The 20,376-nt window shown below is 41.5% G+C and overlaps 1 protein-coding gene across 2 annotated transcripts in view; it reads left to right on the top strand.

The window, feature by feature from the left end:
- Positions 1 to 20,050, top strand: part of LOC106563136 (rhotekin) — a 43,253-nt gene extending 23,203 nt beyond the window's left edge. For both annotated transcript variants that reach the window (XM_014128387.2, XM_014128388.2), the window contains exons 10-13: positions 6,976 to 7,144; positions 12,058 to 12,162; positions 13,121 to 13,213; positions 18,940 to 20,050. In XM_014128387.2, the coding sequence (XP_013983862.1) occupies positions 6,976 to 7,144; positions 12,058 to 12,162; positions 13,121 to 13,213; positions 18,940 to 19,091 (519 nt within the window). In that variant the 3' untranslated portion in view covers positions 19,092 to 20,050. The remainder of the gene's footprint in view (positions 1 to 6,975; positions 7,145 to 12,057; positions 12,163 to 13,120; positions 13,214 to 18,939) is intronic.
- Positions 20,051 to 20,376: the final 326 nt, after the last annotated feature.

Here is a 20,376-nt window from a genome sequence, read left to right as displayed (position 1 = left end):
TCAAACCCACCTTTGGGATGAATTAGACCGCCGACTGCGAGGCAGGACTAATTGTCCAACATCAGTGCCTGACCTCATTAACCTGTTAGGGCTAGGGGGCAGTATTGACACGGCTGGATAAAAAACGTACCCGATTTAATCTGGTTACTACTCCTGCCCAGTAACTAGAATATGCATATAATTATTGGCTTTGGATAGAAAACACCCTAAAGTTTCTAAAACTGTTTGAATGGTGTCTGTGAGTATAACAGAACTCATATGGCAGGCCAAAACCTGAGAAGATTCCATGCAGGAAGTGGCCTGTCTGACAAGTTGTGTTTCATCTGGGCTCTTTTTATTGAAGATTTAGGATCTTTGCAATAATGTGACACTTCCTACGGCTCCCATAGGCTCTCAGAGCCCGGGAAAAAGCTGAAGGATATCGAGGCAGGCTCTGGCTGAAACACATTATCGCGTTTGGCAAGTGGCCGCTCAGAGTACTGTGGGCTTAGGCGCGTGCCCGAGTCGACCGAATGCTTTATTTTCTTTACTCTGTTTACCAAAATGCAGATTCCCGGTCGGAATATTATCGCTTTTTTACGAGAAAAATGGCATAAAAATTGATTTTAAACAGCGGTTGACATGCTTCAAAGTACGGTAATGGAATATTTAGAATTTTTTTGTCACGAATTGCGCCATGCTCGTCACCCTTATTTACCCTTTCGGATAGTGTCTTGAACGCACGAACAAAACGCCGCTGTTTGGATATAACTATGGATTATTTTGAACCAAACCAACATTTGTTATTGAAGTAGAAGTCCTGGGAGTGCATTCTGACGAAGACAGCAAAGGTAATAACATTTTTCTTATAGTAAATGTGACTTTTCTGAGTGCTAAACTTGCTGGGTGTCTAAATAGCTAGCCCTGTGATGCCGAGCTATCTACTGAGAATATTGCAAAATGTGCTTTCACTGAAAAGCTATCTTAAAATCGGACAGAGTGCATAGAGGAGTTCTGTATCTATAATTCTTAAAATAATTGTTATGCTTTTTGTGAACGTTTATTGTGAACGTTTATCGTGAGTAATTTAGTAAATTCACCGGCAGTGTTCGGTGGGAATGCTAGTCACATGCTAGTCACATGCTAATGTAAAAAGCTGGTTTTTGATATAAATATGAACTTGATTGAACAAAACATGCATGTATTGTATAACATAATGTCCTAGGGTTGTCATCTGATGAAGATCATCAAAGGTTAGTGCTGCATTTAGCTGTGGTTTGGGTTTATGTGACATTATATGCTAGCTTGAAAAATGGGTGTCTGATTATTTCTGGCTGGGTACTCTGCTGACATAATTTAATGTTTTGCTTTCGTTGTAAAGCCTTTTTGAAATCGGACAGTGTGGTTAGATTAACGAGAGTCTTGTCTTTAAAATGGTGTAAAATAGTCATATGTTTGAAAAATTGAAGTTTTTGCATTTCTAAGGTTTTTGAATAACGCGCCACGGGATTACACTGGCTGTTACGTAGGTGGGACGATTTGGTGCCACCTATCCTAGAGAGGTTAATGCTCTTGTGGCTGAATGGAATCAAATCCCAGCAGCAATGTTCCAACATCAAGTGGAAAGCGTTCCCAGAAGAGTGGAGGCTGTTATAGCAGCAAAGGGTGGACCAACTCCATATTAATGCCCATGATTTTGGAATGCGATGTTCGAATGTGCACATACTTTTGGCCCTTCACATTCCTTCACAATCACATATACTGCTGCTACTCTCTCTTTTTTATGTATGCGTAGTCACTTTAACCTTACCTACATGTACATATTACCTTAATTATCTTCACTAACCCATACCCCTGCACCTTGACTCGGTACCGGTACACCTTGTATATAGCCTCGTTGTTATTTTGTGTTACTAGTTTTACTCTTTTTGGTTTATTTATCACATTTTTCTTACATAACCAATAATGCTTTTAAAAAATGAAGGGCTCGTAAGTAAGCATTTCCACTGTAACTTCTACCTGTTGTATTTGGTGCATGTGACAGAATTTTATTTCTTTGAAGTCTGCTGCAGTTTCATGGTCAGTCCACTAGAGAGCACTGTCGAAGTGTAACCAAAAGACACCCCTTGCCTGGAGATAATTTTTTCTTTTATATTGCTTTTATTTAACTAGGCAAGTTAGTTAAGAACAAATTCTTATTTAGAATGACAGCCTACCAGTAGGCAAAAGGCCTTCTGCAAGGGAGAGGGGCCTGGGATTAAAATAAAAAATATAGGACAAAACACCCATCACGACAAGAGACACCAACACTACATAGAGACCTAAGACAACCTAGCATGGCAGCAACACATGACAACCTAGCATGGCAGCAACACATGACAACCTAGCATGGTAACATCACAACATTATGTTTTTTGGGGTCAAGTTTAAGGAGCTCCTTTAGCACCTCGGACTCTGACCGCCTGCAGGGAGAAACTTTGTAGCGGGGGCAGTGGCAAAAAAGAGGGAGGAGCATCGGGGATAGTTGCATTAGAAGGGGTGGGGTTTGAGGAAATGTTGGGTGGGCAATAAGGCATGGCTGAGTCAAATAGGAATACTGACTTAATGAGGTGGTGATTTAAACTCTGCCAGATCATGGTCGAACCAGGGGCTGAACCTGTTTTTTAATTATAATTTTCATTATGGGTGCATATTTGTTAACAATCCCATCTGAAAATATCAAAAAAGAAGGTCCAAGCATCTTCAACGGAGGGGATCAAGCTGATTCTATACCAATTTACAGAGGCCAGATCATGAAGGAAGGCTTGCTAAAAAACGTTAATGAGCAAGTGTCAACAAATCAGGACCGGTTGTTTCACTGAGCAGCCATTACGAACACAGGCTGTAAAACAGTGATCACTTTCATTACAGAAAACACCAGACTGATACATATCAGGATTATTTGTGAGGATAACATCAGGGAGAGTAGCCTTTTCTGGGTGTTTGGACTCATACCTTGTGGGATTGGTAAGTCCCATTGCTTTAGGATTTGGTCAGGTGGTTTAGCATGTCTCAGTTTAGGTCACCTAGCAGGACAAATTCAGACTTAGTGTAAGGGGCCAGGAGAGAGCTTAGGGCAGGTAGGGTTCAGACCGGTGCTGATGGAGGACGATAACACCCAGCAACAGTCAACAAAGAGTTAGATGAAAGTTTAATGTGTAAAACCAGCAAATCAAATTGTTTGGGGACAGACTTGATGGAGACAACCGAGCACTGAAAGTGTTCCTTGGTAAAGATTTCCACTCCACTACCTTTGGAAGATTTGACTTGCAGAAAAAGGTTATAACCAGAAAGGATAACATCAGTGTTCAAAATACTCTTTCTTAACCACTTCTCAGTAATGACCAACACATCTGGATTGGAGCTGTTAACCCACACTTTCAATTGATACATTTTAGGTAATAAGCTTCTAGTGTTAATGTGCAGAAAACCCAGGCTTTTACAAGGGCAGAAATCAGTGAAGCAGATATCAGAGCACAAATCAGAAATGGTGCTAGCAACAGTAGAAGGGCCAGGGTGTACATGCACATTTCCAGATATAATCAGGACACGGCAGAGGACAGGGAGAGCTCTGCAGTGTTGATTTCTAACATTTTGAATGTGCATCAGATGGCAAAAAGATAATATTGTAGGGCAATTTCATCAGGTAACATGAATACAAAGCTGGCGAGAGGTGGTTAGAATGGGATGGGAGGCCAAAAGACTGTGTAACCAATAGAGAGTCAGAGTCACGAGTGTGGGAACAAACACAGTCTACCCCACGGTTGGGTAAACAAGCAAGTTTAAAGTCAGATCTCGCTTTGAGCATTACAGGAAGGGATTTCTGTTTGCTTGCTGTTTAACCCCTCCACGCTCATTCTCTCACAATGAAGCCAACTATTTCATGCAATGTGGGTGGGTGCTTATCAGCCTGACAGCAACTACAGTACATGCACATCAGCTATGTGCACAACACAGCAGCTATGGGCACGAGTGGTGCACGGGTCAGCTATTTGTTCACCCGCACCTGCCCGCGTTTGCTAATAACCTATCCACAACCGCCTGACTATATGTAATGAAGCGAAAATCTAAGGCCCTTACCCGACCCTTACCCACTAATATAGGAAATGGGCTGTAGGCTACAGTCAGACACACTGAAGGAATTTTTTTGTTGTTGACAGGGGGCAGGATTTTTTTGTTGCCTGATTTTATATATGTTTCTGCTTATAATTTCCGATATTTTGTTATGCAATTTTTTTGTCAACTTGTCTATAATTAGATACATGCAGCTTCTCTTCTGTCATTAGCCAATATGTTGCCCTAGAATACTAAATAAAACCTTGCTCACCAGAATGGTATAAATCAATAAAATGTATTCTTCAATCAAATCAAATACACATGGTTAGCAGATGTTAATGTGAGTGTAGTGAAATGCTTGTGCTTCTAGTTCTGATCATGCAGTAATATTTAACAAAAAATCTAACAATTTCACAACTACCTTTTTTACGCACAAGTGTAAAGGAATGAATAAGAATATGTACATATAAATATATGGATGAGCAATGGCCGAACGGCATAGGCAAGATGCAGTAGATGGTATAGAGTACTGTATATACAGTGGGGAGAACAAGTATTTGATACACTGCCGATTTTGCTGGTTTTCCTAGTTACAAAGCATGTAGAGGTCTGTAATTTTTATCATAGGTACACTTCAACTGTGAGAGACGGAATCTAAAACAAAAATCCAGAAAATCACATTGTATGATTTTTAAGTAATTAATTTGCATTTGTTGCCACTCGTTGCCATAGGCACAATAAATGGATCCAGAAAAGAAAGAATGTGGCAGAAGCGCCATGGCTGCTGGCCTGAAGCTGCTGACCCAGACCTCTTCTTCTCTTTCTCTGCCCTTCTCTCTCTCTGATACCTGTCCCTGAGTCCTCTCCACTTCCTCCTACAGTCTTCTTCTACATAGACATGAACATGATAAGCCAAACCATTACCTAGCATAACTATAGTTATTAGATACCTATCATGGACATGTCACCTACTGTATACACACACACACACACACACACACACACACACAGTTATCTGACCAAATTATCAGGGGTACAGTAGTATCTACCATTTCTATTACTATTTATCTGACATACACACTCACACTCTTTCAAACATGATTATTTGGTAAAGTTATCAGGGGCAGGAACTAGCATAATTTATGACTATTTCTTTCACACACACACACCTCATTGGCTAGGTTAGCAAGCTAGTTTAGCAAGCTAGCGAACGTTAACTAGCCACATCTAGCACACGCTCACTACTAAACTGACCTGGCAATCCTACTATCGTGGACACTTGTCTCCAAGCAGCATTTTTTGTGTTTATGTCCCTGTAGCTGTCAGCAGTTGTGTCAAAAAGACACGGTTTTGAGGACACTGCGAAAATGATTCCTCCATGTGTCCAACCGCATGTGACCATCTGCAAAAGATACCTGCATCAGTATAGTTGCCTAGCTGCGCAAAATGTTATGCAGCAGTGATGCAATGACTCGGTCAGTGGGTTCGAAGCGTTAGTGATGGCTGTTTAACAGTCTGATGGCCTTGAGTAGAAGCTTTTTTTCAGTCTCTTGGTCCCAGCTTTGATGCACCTGTACTGACCTCGCCTTCTGGATGATAGCGGGGTGAACAGGCAGTGGCTCGGGTGGTTGTTGTCCTTGATTATCTTTTTGGCCTTCCTGTGACATCGGGTGGTGTAGGTGTCCTGGAGGGCAGGTAGTTTGCCCCCGGTGATGCGTTGTGCAGACCGCACCACCCTCTGGAGAGCCTTACGGTTGTGGGCGGGGCAGTTGCCGTACCAGGCGGTGATACAGCCTGACAGGATGCTCTCGATTGTGCATCTGTAAAAGTTTGAGTGTTTTTGGTGACAAGCCAAATTTCTTCAGCTTCCTGAGTTTGAAGAGGCGCTGTTGCGCCTTCTTCACCACGCTGTCTGTGTGGGTGGAACATTTCAGTTTGTCTGTGATGTGTACGCCGAGGAACTTGAAACGTTCCACCTTCTCCACTACTGTCCCATCGATGTGGATAAGGGGGTGCTGCCACTGCTGTTTCCTGAAGTCCATGATCATCTCCTTTGTTTTGTTGACGTTGAGTGCGAGGTTGTTTTCCTGACACCACACTCCGAGGGCCCTCGCCTCCTCCCTGTAGGCCGTCTCGTCGTTGTTGGTAATCAAGCGTACCACTGTAGTGTCGTCTGCAAACTTGATGATTGAGTTGCAGGCGTGCATGGCCAGAGAGAGTACAGGAGAGGGCTGAGAACGCACCCTTGTGGGGCCCCAGTGTTGAGGATTAGCGGGGTGGAGATGTTTTCTACCCTCACCACCTGGGGGCGTCCCGTCAGAGTCCAGGACCCAGTTGCACAGGGTGGGGGTCGAGACCCAGGGTCTCGAGCTTAATGACGAGTTTGGAGGGTGCTATGGTGTTAAATGCTGAGCTGTAGTCGATGAACAGCATTCTTACATAGGTATTCCTCTTGTCCAGATGGGTTACTTGACATCGGTAAAGTTTTAAATGTCATATCTGCTTTTTTCACGAAGCAAAGACGTTTAGGGAATGGGGATCACATGCAACAACAACAAAAAATGCCTGTGCAAAATGTCCAAATGACATCGGTTTGACCGTTTGTGGGAAAATAGAAAGCTGTGAAAATGACCCAACCTACACATTTACCTTGACTAACCTGTACCCCTGCACATTGACTCGGCACCAGTCCCCCCCGTATATAGCCTCTTTGTGTTACTTTAGATTTTTTTTTGTACTTTATTTAGTAAATATTTACATAACCAGCAATGCTGCTCCAGAAATAGAGTTAAGGGCTTGTAAGTAAGCATTTCACGCTAAGGTCCTTACCTTAGATTTGATTTGAACATGCTTCTGTTAAGATTTCAGTATTGTGTGTGTGTGTGTTTCTCTCCTTCTCAGGAGACCCGCATACATGTGTCCGAGAGAGGGCCTCTCCACCCTACCCAGAGTATATCCATCAACACGCACACCCGAGGTGAAGAAGCTGTCACACACACTCTGGTCACACACACACCCCAGGACACACAACTCTGGATGGAGGCCTTCAGGCAGCACTTCTATGACATGAGTGAGTCATACTGATTCAATTTAGTTACATTTGATTGGATTTGGTTAAGTTTGATTAAATTCTATTTGGTTATTTATTTGACTCAATTTAAATCCTTATCTATTTGCTGTATACTAGTGGACACAATCCCTGGTCCTGCATACTCACAGGCTGTGCAGGTTTTTGTTTTGACCCATTACACGCTACTGGCCCGCCCTTCTTTAATCCGACAGGGACAGCTAGAAGAGACATTTCCAGTTACATGATGATCATTACTGTTGAATTGTAATGTTAGGCTTTATCATTCTTGTCTTCATAAGAGGGTCATTATATTATATATACATACACAGTTGAAGTCGGAAGTTTACATACACTTAGGTTGGAGTCATTTAAACTACTTTTTCAACCACTCCACAAATTTCTTGTTAACAAACTATAGTTTTGGAAATTTGGTTAGGACATCTACTTTGTGCATGACACAAGTAATTTGTCCAACAATTGTTTACAGACAGATTATTTCACTGTATCACAATTCCAGAGGGTCAGAAGTTTACATACAAAGTTGACTGTGCCTTTAAACAGCTTGGAAAATTCCAGAAAATTATGTTAAGGCTTTAGAAGCTTCTGATAGGCTAATTGACATCATTTGAGTCAATTGGAGGTGTACCTGTTGATGTATTTCAAGGCATACCTTCAAACTCAGTGCCTATTTGCTTGACATCATGGAAAAATCAAAAGAAACCAGCCAAGACCTCAGAAAAAATATTGTAGACCTCAAAGTCTGGTTCATCCTTGGGAGCAATTTCCAAACGCCTGAAGGTACCACGTTCATCTGTACAAACAATAGTACGCAAGTATAAACACCATGGGAAAATGTAGCCGTCACACCGCTCAGGAAGGAGACGCGCTCTGTCTCCTAGAGATGAATGTACTTTGGTGCGAAAAGTGCAAATCAATCACGGAACAACGGCAAAGGACCTTGTGAAGATGCTGGAGGAAACGGGTACAAAAGTATCTATATCCACAGTAAAACAAGTCCTATATCAACATAACCTGAAAGGCCGCTCAGCAAGGAAGAAGCCACCAAAAAGAAGCCACCAAAACCACCATAAAAAAGCCAGACTACGGTTTGCAACTGCACATGGGGACAAAGATTGTACTTTTTGGAGAAATGTCCTCTGGTCTGATGAAACAAAAATATAACTGTTTGGCCATAATGACCATCGTTATGTTTGGAGGAAAAAGGGGGATGCTTGCAAGCCGAAGAACACCATCCCAACCGTGAAGCACAGGGGTGGCAGCATCATGTTGTGGGGGTGCTTTGCTGCAGTAGGGACTGGTGCACTTCACAAAATAGATGGCATCATGAGGATGGAAAATTATGTATGTATTGAAGCAACATCTCAAGACATCAGTCAGGAAGTTAAAGCTTGGTCGCAAATGGGTCTTCCAAATGGACAATGACCCCAAGCATACTTCCAAATTTGTGTTAGAATGGGTTAATGACAACAAAGTCAAGGTATTGCCGTGTGGAAGGAAATTTGCAACACAAACAAACATGGAGAGTGAACGTGACACAGAGCACGGAGACACAGAGCTCATACCTAAAGAGGGGCTACTTCGGTCGCATGGACGTGGTTTGGATATGAAAAGTCTGACGCGGACCAGAAAATCGTCCTCTGCAAAATATGCCGCAGGCCGGTCCCGACCAACGGGCTCAAACGCCAATAACCTCTTATCACCTACACAAGAATCATGTGAAACAGTACGGAGAGAGTCTACGGATGAGACCCAAGAAAGTACAGTCGAGTGCTCAAAACAAACTCAGACTCAGGCGTTGCAAGAGGCTTTTGCCCGCGGCAAACCATATGGCAAAGAATCACGAAGATGGAAGGAGATAACAGCTGCCGTTACAACTTACATCTGCAAAGACATGGCCCCAATTTACACGGTCGAGAAATGGGGGTTTCGTGAGTTGGTGCTAACACTCGACCCAAGGTACCAAATGCTAATTAATATGCGACACGTATTAATGCCAAAATAACATGCAAAACAGGCAAGCCCCAAAAAATAGTGTCTCACAAAAGTGAGTACACCCCTCATATTTTTGTAAATATTTTAGTATATCTTTTCATGTGACAACACTGAAGAAATGACACTTTGCTACAATGTAAAGTACTGAGTGTACAGCTTGTATAACAGTGTAAATTTGCTGTCCCCTCAAAAATAACACAACACACAGCCATTAATGTCTAAACCGCTGGCAACAAAAGTGAGTACACCCCTAAGTGAAAATATCCAAATTGGGCCCAAAGTGTCAATATTTTGTGTGGCCACCGTCATTTTCCAGCACTGCCTTAACTCTCTTGGGCATGGAGTTCACCAGAGCTTCACAGGTTGCCACTGGAGTCCTCTTCCACTCCTCCATGACGACATCACGGAGCTGGTGGATGTTAGAGACCTTGCACTCCTCCACCTTCCGTTTGAGGATACCCCACAGATGCTCAATAGGGTTTAGGTCTGGAGACATGCTTGGCCAATGATCACCTTTTCCCTCAGCTTCTTTAGCAAGGCAGTGGTCGTCTTGGAGGTGTGTTTGGGGTCGTTATAATGTTGGAATACTGCCCTGCGGCCCAGTCTCCGAAGGGAGGGGGATCATGCTCTGCTTCAGTATGTCACAGTACATGTTGGCATTCATGGTTCCCTCAATGAACTGTAGCTCCCCAGTGCCGGCAGCACTCATGCATCCCCAGACCATGACACTCCCATCACCACGCTTGACTGTAGGCAAGACACACTTGTCTTTTTACTACTCACCTGGTTGCCGCCACACACGCTTGACACCATCTGAACCAAATAAGTTTATTTTGGTCTCATCAGACCACAGGACATGGTTCCAGTAATCCATGTCCTTAGTCTGCTTGTCTTCAGCAAACTGTTTGCGGGCTTTCTTGTGCATCATCTTTAGAAGAGGCTTCCTTCTGGGACGACAGCCATGCAGACCAATTTGATGCAGATGCGGCGTATGGTCTGAGCACTGACAGGCTGACCCCTCCCCTTCAACCTCTGCAGCAATGCTGGCAGCACTCATACGTCTATTTCCCAAAGACAACCTCTGGATATGACGCTGAGCACGTGTACTCAACTTCTTTGGTCGACCATAGCGAGGCCTGTTCTGAGTGGAACCTGTCCTGTTAAACCGCTGTATGGTCTTGGCCACCGTGCTGCAGCTCAGTTTAAAGGGTCTTGGCAATCTTCTTATAGCCCAGGCCATCTTTATGTAGAGCAATAATTATTTTTTCAGATCCTCAAGAGCTCTTTGCCATGAGGTGCCATGTTGAACTTCCAGTGACCAGTCAGTATGAGGGAGTGTGAGAGCGATGACACCAAATTGAACACACCTGCTCCCCATTCACACCTGAGACCTTGTAACACTAACGAGTCACATGACACCGGGGAGGGAAAATGGCTAATTGGGCCCAATTTGGACATTTTCACTTAGGGGAGTACTCACTTTTGTTGCCAGCGGTTTAGACATTAATGGCTGTGTGTTGTGTTATTTTGAGGGGACAGCAATTTTACACTGTTATACAAGCTATACACTCACTACTTTACATTGTAGCAAAGTGTCATTTCTTCAGTGTTGTCACATGAAAAGATATACTCAAATATTTACAAAAATGTGAGGGGTGTACTCACTTTTGTGAGATACTGTATATATTTATTTTGGGTCTATATTTATTTTGTTTGCAACGATTGTTGAAGTGTTTTCTATTTACTTTTTTAGATTTTATACAATATTTTATATTTTGTTACATGCTTATTTGAAAATTTGCGCAGAGGTTCTAAATAAAAGGAGAAATAATCAAATATGAGTAACTACCTTTTGAGTTGAATTCAAAATGTAAACTATTTATTAATTGAATTTACAGAAAATGTGCATCGTTATCGGGATATGAAATTACCTATATCGGGATTTGAGATTTTGGCCATATCGCCCAGCCCTGGGCAGCAGGTAGCCTAGTGGTTAGAGCGTTGGACTAGTAACCGAAAGGTTGCAAGATCGAATCCCCAAGCTGACAAGGTAAAAATCGCTCATTCTTCCCCTGAACAAGGCAGTTAACCCACTGTTCCTAGGCTGTCATTGTAAATAAGAATTTGTTCTTAACTGACTTGCCTAGTTAAATGAAGGTAAAATAAAACATAAACATGCTGCTTATAGTGAGTGCCTAACACTGTCTGTGCATTCTGCAAGATTGATTGTTAATTCAAGCTATTTAAAAGTAAATGTTACAGCCTACATTTCTATGCCAGAGAGGAACTGTTCAATATTTTGTTTATCAATAGATGATTGTGATCTATTTCCTGCCTTGGTATAGGCTGTGAAATTAAATAGGCTATGATGTTGTGCTTCTATCACACAGCAACACCATGCTGTAGCCTAGTATTGTTGTCAAATATTTAAAATATTCTACCGGTCTATTTAATTTTGAGCATGCTTGAATAAGGGCTGGATGAATGGTAATATTTGTTGTCGGCCTAGGCTATAGTAGCGGAAGTACTGTAAGTCATGTCATGTTCTACACGCCCAGTTATGCGATCTCTTACATACGGCGACTGTATACTTTTTTTTAACATGCTGAGAGAGGCCTGACTTCTGGAATACAGGGGCAATGCATGCACAAGGCCATGCCGATGCATATTAATTAGAAAAACCTGGCTGGAGAATGTGGCTTGATTTGGCATTATACTGAAATTAAATAATCTCCTTGCCATACTCACTCTTTTCTTCCTTCTTGGAAAAAGATCATGTCAATTAACTGTATTTAAATTGAAGTGGTTTAGTGTTACATTTCACCAAGAAGCTGTATGTAATAATAGTAACATTTCAAGAAATCTATTTTACAAAGTCATGTCGACGTTTCACTCTGCAGGTCAGTGGAAACAGTGTTGTAATGACCTGTTGAAGATCGAGGTACCCTCTCCTAGGAAATCCCATTTGGTCACAGCGAAGCAGGGGTCGCTTTACCACGAAATGGGTAACTATTCAATAACACACACTACCATCACATAGGTCTATACACTCACCTACACTTACACAGTTTGAATGATTCTAATATTAGTCTGCAGACCTGCTAGAATTGTCTACATTATTAGACAAATTGGATGCTTTCGCAACTGTAGGGAAATAAGATAGCTCTCAAGGGATTATATTGTTGTCATCAATATTGTAAGTAGTCCTTCTACAACAGCGCAGTAGTGCGACCTCTTAGTTTAGACAATTCACAAAATATCTATTTACTAACTTTCCCCACAAGCTCTAAAGAAGTGAAAATACCGTTGATCACCATTACCACAAATTTCGGGCTTTCAGATAAAGCGTGGGATAAAATAATCCTAAAAACAGGTGAAACTCGCCATATGCCGCCTCCCTCTACCTTTAAGGAAGATGGACTGAACGAAACCTGCTCTGATAGACTGGGATGAAAAACCTGTTTTGAGAGCAAATGACAATACATTTATTTTGTATTACTTGAACCACAACGACAGCATACATAGAAGCACAATGGTGGCATTATCGCCAACACCTGTAATGTATACCACAATGACTCAGATGGATCAAGGCCCTGTTCAGGAATTTGAGAGTGAGACAGAAATGGAGATTGACAGAGAGAGAGAAGAAAAAAAGAGAAAGAGGAGAGAAACCTGATGTGAAAGATGATGGGTAGAGAAGAATGCAGGTAAGAGGAGTTATTTCAAGGAAATGGTCGAGGGAAAATGGATCAACATTTCTTTGTTCCTTCCACATGCCTGAGTTGAACCAGAAGAAAGTGATAATAAATTCGGGGCTATTTGACTTCTTCTCTCCTTTCTTTCACAATAATCCATCGATCATATTGTCCTTTTTTTATACAACTCTACTATACCTCATCACACACTCCCACTCTACTCATCATCCCCTTCCTCTTCCTTCCTTCCTCTCCTCCTTTTCCTCAGTCACTCCATCTTCCCCAGGTGAGAGTGTGGTAATCCAGGATAACTCTGTGACTGCTGAAGTGTGGGCCTGCTCTCCTCTTACTGTAACCACAGGTAGAGTACCACCAACAGTAACAGCCCCACAAACACACACAAACGCGCATAATATATATATATATATATATATATTGATATATATATATATATATATATATATATATATATATATATATATATATATATATATATATGTATATATATATATATTGATATCAGACAGAGGAAACTGGCAATTCAACTTCAGAACATGAGTCACAGTGGAAGTGTAAATGATGTGCCCGGAACAATACACAATTTTCACCTGCCATGCCAACCAGTCTTGGTATGGCAACCACAGACTTACTAGAATCAAACCACAAAGGGCTAATGCGGTGATTATAGTTGGGACTTGTGCCCATGTGGAATATGTAAGGTAGGGGAACCTGCCAAAGCCAGGCCTCATTAGAACACTCCATTGACACTCCCAAATCATAATGATATGATCGTAATGTTTCTTCAACTGTCTGATCTGTCAGCCTAGCAGATTGACACTAATCTCTAGAATATTACTACCGCTCTGTGAGACAGCTACTGCACTGGGCAGGTTCATAGTTCAGTTTGAGTTCTACTGTAGGCTTGTGTTCTTCCCTGCTAGTCCTGGAGAGCTTTTATTTCAGCCCAGCGGTAATACCCCTGATTCAGCTAATCAAAGTATTGGTGATCAGCTGAATCAGTTGGTATAGAACATTGGCCCGTAAACTGGCGCACACTTTTGACCCGCGTTGAACCAGGTCAGGTCAGTAGCAGCTGTGGTTTCCTACAGTCATCTGACAGGAACCATAACAAATAGGTCTACGGTCGACAAACCCGAGACACACTGTCCCTGGGAGACGATGTACAACATCAAACGTCAACTGTTCTGGTTGGCAGCGTGTTTGACTCACTCAGTCATGGTAAACACTAATTAAGCCAGGGCATAATCCAAGTCAATGTGCCAAACGCTCCAAATATCTCACTGATGGATAGCTGATGGATGTTTATAGAGAAAAGCCAGGGTTGGGTCAAAATGGTTACCAAGTCTTAATTATGTCATAGCGTCTGTTGCGTTGGCGTGTTATACAGGAGTTGATGTAGTGCATACGAGTCCATTGTTGTACCCGACAATGGATGGCTGTGTAGGCTGTGCCTTCTTTATATTGCATCATGGATTTCAACAGTGTCATATGGTACCTTATTGTTATGATGGATTAAAGTAAACATGTACAAATATTGTAGTCGATACACTTCTTAATTCCTTAATCCTGATCCAATCACATTAACTATAGTTCTGAGCTTTGTTTTACTTGTCTCTCATCTGATTATTTATGTACAACAAGGTACCACACATTACCCCTGAGATGTGACATCGACCTTGCCTATCTGGCAAGTTGCTTGGCATATTGGCTGTTTCTCAACATCAGTAATCACTGTAACTGGGGGAGTCAAAAGAATGCTGCTGATCTGAAAATAATAGACAGGTTCTCCACTGTGTGTGGTAGCAGTTGTGTTGCGCAACGTTCCCATGAAGCCGTTTGGCGAGGTATGTGTTGGGCAGAGTGGGGGTGTTGTGTGAGTGAGTGCTTGTACGGAGTGTTTTTGGAGTTGGAGGATTTTTGAGATTGCTGTGCTATTCTTAGCCGGATTTAGAGCTCTCAACACTTAGAAATCCTAAATCATTTAGTAGAATTGAAACGCCACCACTTTCTGAAGTAGAATTTTTAACGAGTCAGCAGACATTCAAATGGTCTTTCTGCGTCGCTCAGAGGAGGTTATAGGAAATGGGTGCTAAATTTGTACTATCACTAAATATGATCATATTTATTTAACAGTTTATAAGACAGGTGACATCTAATAGAAAGCTGTTTATCATTTTATTGTTACTATATTTAGAAAGGGCTTGAAATGACTGAAATTCTATTGCCCCGCTTTCTTTGAATAGGAAAAAAATCATGTTCAGTTCCTTCAGAAAGTATTCACACCACTTGACTCTTTCCACATTTTGCTGTGTTACAGCCTGAATTTAAAATTGATCAAATTTAGATGTTTTTGTCACTGGCCTACACACAATACCTCATAAAGTCAAAGTGGAATTATGTTTTTAGATTTTTTTTACAAATTAATTAAAACTGAAAAGCTGAAATGCTTTCAGTCAATAAGTGTTCAGCCCCTTTGTTATGGGAAGCCGAAAAAAGTTAGAGTAAAAATGTGCTTGCCAACTCAAATAATAAGTTGCATGGACTCGCTCTGTGTTCAATAATAGTCTCTTCAGCGTCTCATCCCGTCAGCGGGATCAAAATCCAGCGAAAAATCATATCGCCAATTAGCATTAAAAAAAATCATAATTGAAAAAAATAAAAAATAATATATATATATTTTTTTTATAGATACACCTCTCCTGAATCGACCCACGTCGTCCGATTTCAAAAAGGTTTTACAGGAAAAGCAAATCATTAGATTATGTTAGATGAGTCCATCGTAAAAAGCAGCAACATAGCCATTTTCCGACCAACCACTTGCATCACATATAACCAAAAAACAGCTAAATGCAGCACTAACCTTTTACAAACTTCATCAGATGACACACCTAAGACATCATGTTACACAATGCATGCATTCTTTTGTTCAATAAAGGTCATATTTATATATAAAAACAGCATTTTACATCGGTGTCTGACGTTGACTAACGAATTTCCCCTCAAATGCGTCCCGGGAAACAATGCTACAATTCCCTAAATTACTATCCTATAACGATTTTTTAAATTTATATTGTCAATCTAACATTTATAGATGAATATCTCTTGAGAACACCTGTCATACCAGATTTTAAATTAACTTTACTGGGTAATCACACTTTGCGATAAAAGGAGATGCGATACTCAGAAAATGAGCTAATATACAGAGCTCGGCACCATCTTGGAACAATCGCATGTCACATCTCATCTTGTATAATATTGTCAATAATCGCCTACCTTTTAGTTGTCTTCATCAGAAAGAATCCCAGGTCCACAACAGATGTATTTTTGGTCGAAAAAGTCCATACTTCACGTTCCATTAGCCTGCTGTTGGTAGCGCGTCCTTGGGCTCTCCAAATTCTCCGATGTGCGCAGGGCTGAAGTTTCGGATAAAATGATTCTCCCGCCTGTAGGTTCGTTCAAACATGTCAAACGTTGTAAAACATTAATCTTCAGGGCCTGTAACACCAAGAGAGCCAATAAGATTCGAGGGGGATGATTTAATTGTCTTTCAAACCGTTTCCAAAGGTGGGGGTAGACATGGCCGCCGGCGTCATAATGGTGATGGCCCATCCCCTGTGACCAATTTCCAATGAGTCTCATTCACTGAGTTTCGACTGTATAAGGCTCAAACCACTGTGAAAAGACTGGCGACATCTAGTGGAAGCAATAGGAAGTGCTCACTGAACCATGGTTAACGGTGTGATTTATAGGGAAAGATGAGAAGTCGAGTCCACAATTCTGAATTCCACTTCCTGTTTCAATCGGTCTCGGGGTTTTGACTGCCATTTGAGTTCTGTTATACTCACAGACACCATTCAAACAGTTTTAGAAACTTTAGGGTGTTTTCTATCCATATATAATAAGTATATGCATGCCCTAGCTTCTGAGTTTGATTAGTAGGCCGTTGAAAATGGGAACGATTTTTTTTCAAAATGCGCTGTGGCGCCCCCTATCCTAGGGTATCCTCAAGAGGACTTTAACATAATTTTTTAATGACTACCTCATCTCTGCCCTCAAACATACAATTATCTGTAAGATCCCTCAGGCAAGCACTGAATTTCAGAAACAGATTCAACCACAAAGACAAGGGAGGTTTTCCAATGTCACGCAAAGGGCACCTATTGGTAGATGGGTAAAACATTTTAAAAAGCATACATTATATATCCCTTTGAGCATGGTGACGTTATTAATTACACTTTGGATAGGGTATCAATACACACAGTCACTACAAAGATACAGGCATCCTTCCTAACTGAGTTACCCGGAGAGGAAGGAAACCGCTCAGGGATTTCACAATGAAACCAATGGGGACTTTAAAACAGTTAGAGTTTAGCGGCTGTGATAGAAAACTTACGATGGATCAAAAACATTGCAGTTACTCCACAATACTAACCTAATTGACAGAGTGAAAAGAAGGAAGCCTGTACAGAATAACAATATTCCAAAACATGCATCCTGCTTGCAACAAGGAACTAAAGTAATACTGCAAAAAATGTTTGCAAAGCAATTATCTTTTTGTCCTGAATACAAAATGTTATGTTTGGGGCAAATCCAATAAAACACATTACTGGGTACCGCTCTCCATATTTTCAAACATGGTGGTGGCTGCATCGTGTTATGGGTATGCTTATAATCGTTGAGGACTGGGGAGTTTTTCAAGATAAAAAATAAACGGAATAGAGGTAAGCACAGGCATAATCCTAGAGGAAAACCTAGTTGCTGCTTTCCACCAGACACTGGGAGACGAATTCACCTTTCAGCAGGACAATAACTTAAACACAATGCCAAATCTACACTAGAGTTGTTTACCAAGATGACATTGAATGTTCCTGAGTGGCCGAGTTACAGTTTTGACTTAAATCTACTTGAACATCTCTGGAAAGACATAAAAATGGTTTTCTAGCAATGATCAACAACCAATTTGACAGAGCTTGAATAATTTTGAAAAGAATAATGGGCAAATGTTGCACAATCCAAATGTAGAAAGCTCTTAGAGACTTACCCAGAAAGACTCACAGCTGTAATCTACTTCTACAAAGTATTGACTCAGGGGTGTGAATACTTATGGAAATTAGATATTTCTGTATTTCATTTTTATTACACTCGTTGAGAAAAAAATCAATTTGATCCATTTTGAATTCAGGTTGTAACACAACAAAATGTGGAACACGTCAAGGGGTAGGAATAGTTTCTGAAGGGAGTGTATGTTTACATTTTTTTTTTTTCATAATATTTGTACTATGTATTTGAGCTTGTGTCCTCAAGGGAGTACACCTCAGCAATGTATAACTATTTTTACCAGAAAGGGGAGTTCCAAAACTTTCTAGAACTATGCTACTAGTCTACTTAGGCAAAAATCTAAATTTTGAAGATACGTTCAAGATTTTAACGTCAGACAGAGATGTTTAGCCTTCTGTTTGTGTTATTCTTTCTTACATGTTTTTGAATATTGGCGTGCAGCCACCCTCAGAGCTGCAACGCTATTGTGATAAAGCATGAATCTGTACTCTCCACAGGGCTGGCGTTATGGGTGGGCCTTGGGGGTCCTGGCCCGCCCTACCATACCTCCTGCCTGTCCAAATAAAATATTTTAATATTGATAATTTATTTGTCCGAGATGCGCACCGACAGAAAGGCGCATCAATCTCTGATAAAGCATCTGAGCGAACAAAACAGCGCCCATGTATCTGATTCTGTCTGGCCCAAAAAAGTATGGCAATGTGCGCACCTAGGCGGATCCCGTGAAAATAAATTGTCCCTCCAATCGACGTCAAATGCTCGTGCAACTGATTTGTTATGGCACCAGCCCTGACTCTCTGTGAAGACCCTTCACAGGTCCCCTTTGGCACGTGCAGCTAGATGAATCAGTTGGCCATCCAATAGTTCTTCTCGATGGTATAACCGTACTGTTACACATTAAATGGAGTAGAATAATAGGATTTTGATCATTTGTTGTTATAATGGATGTCTTTCTCTTTGTCTTTCTCTCTCTATCTATATATATTAATACCTGTGCTACCGGTATAGTTGAAGGACCCTCCATGATTGCCAGGTTATCCCAGTCAAGGGGACCAACATCAGGCAACTGCATCATCCAGGACAGGATCCACCTCTTACCAAACTCCAGCACCCCTCCACCCCCCAATTGTACTCCTGCTCTTGGGAGTGATGTGCAGTGACACCCACCTCTCCCATGACACAGTGTCTCTGTACTGTACCTATCCCTGTCCTATAATAGCACGAAACAGCCACAAGACCAAGCCACTCCTCTCCAGGAACACATACAGGAACGCCACATATTGGGGGCTGCAATCACACACTTTTGCTAATTGTAGCATTCCACACTCTTGAGTTATTCTGGTAATGCAGCCTTGACCTTTTCTAGTCCAGACTCAATGTTTTATAGGACACTTGGCTCTTCTCTTTACTTGTCTGAAGTCCAAACCCAATCGGCTCTTAAATGCAGTTAATTGATTTTAAAGGGTAAAAATATGTTGGTATGATTTTGGTACTTAGTCTTACTTTTAATCTTTAGCCTTCTCTCTTCCTATTTATCCAGCAGCAGCATACCACCCTGCATCCCACTGCTGGCTTGCTTCTTAAGCTAAGCAGGGTTGGTCCTGGTCAGCCCCTGGATGGGAGACCAGATGCTGCTGGGAGTGGTGTTGGAGGGCCAGTAGGAGGCACTCTTTCCTCTGGTCTAAAAAATATCCAATACCCCAGGGCTGTGATTGGGGACTCTGCCCTGTGTAGGGTGCCGTCTTTTGGATGGGACGTTAAACGGGTGTCCTGACTCTGAGGTCATTAAAGATCCCATTGCACTTATCGTAAGAGTAGGGGTGTTAACCCCGGTGTCCTGGCTAAATTCCCAATCTGGTCCTCATACCATCACGGCCACCTAATCATCCCCAGCTTACAATTGGCTCATTCATCCCCCTCCTCTCCCCTGTAACTATTCCCCAGGTCGTTGCTGTAAATGAGAATGTGTTCTCAGTCAACTTACCTAGTAAAATAAATACATTTAAATGAGACTGTTTTGTTTCTGACACAAAAATTGAGGATAAGATAATCAGTATGATTGCAATGCGGAGCATGTAACTCAAACTTGAGGATGGCAATAAAAACCTAAAACCCTTTATTTGTATGTCTCCCGGTCATGATTGTTGTCATGAACTGTCATCTCCGTCAGTGGCGTGTCAACTCTGTCATTGATGGCTACCCAAATTGTTTTCAATATTCACTGTTCTCCAGTTCATGCATAAACTAATTAAGGACCAGTTCAGTCAAAACGTGATTTTCATGTGCTTTATATATACAGTACCAGTCAGAGGTTTGGACAAGAGTGTGCAAAGCTGTCATCAAGGCAAAGGGTGGCTACTTTGAAGAATCTCAAATATAAAATATATTTCGAAATGTTTAACACTTTTTTGGTTACTACATGATTCCATATGTGTTATTTCATAG

Source organism: Salmo salar, chromosome ssa11 (genome assembly GCF_905237065.1).
Source record: "Salmo salar chromosome ssa11, Ssal_v3.1, whole genome shotgun sequence".
NCBI classification, from domain to species: Eukaryota; Metazoa; Chordata; class Actinopteri; order Salmoniformes; family Salmonidae; genus Salmo; species Salmo salar.
This window is presented reverse-complemented; position numbering and strand designations above follow the sequence as displayed.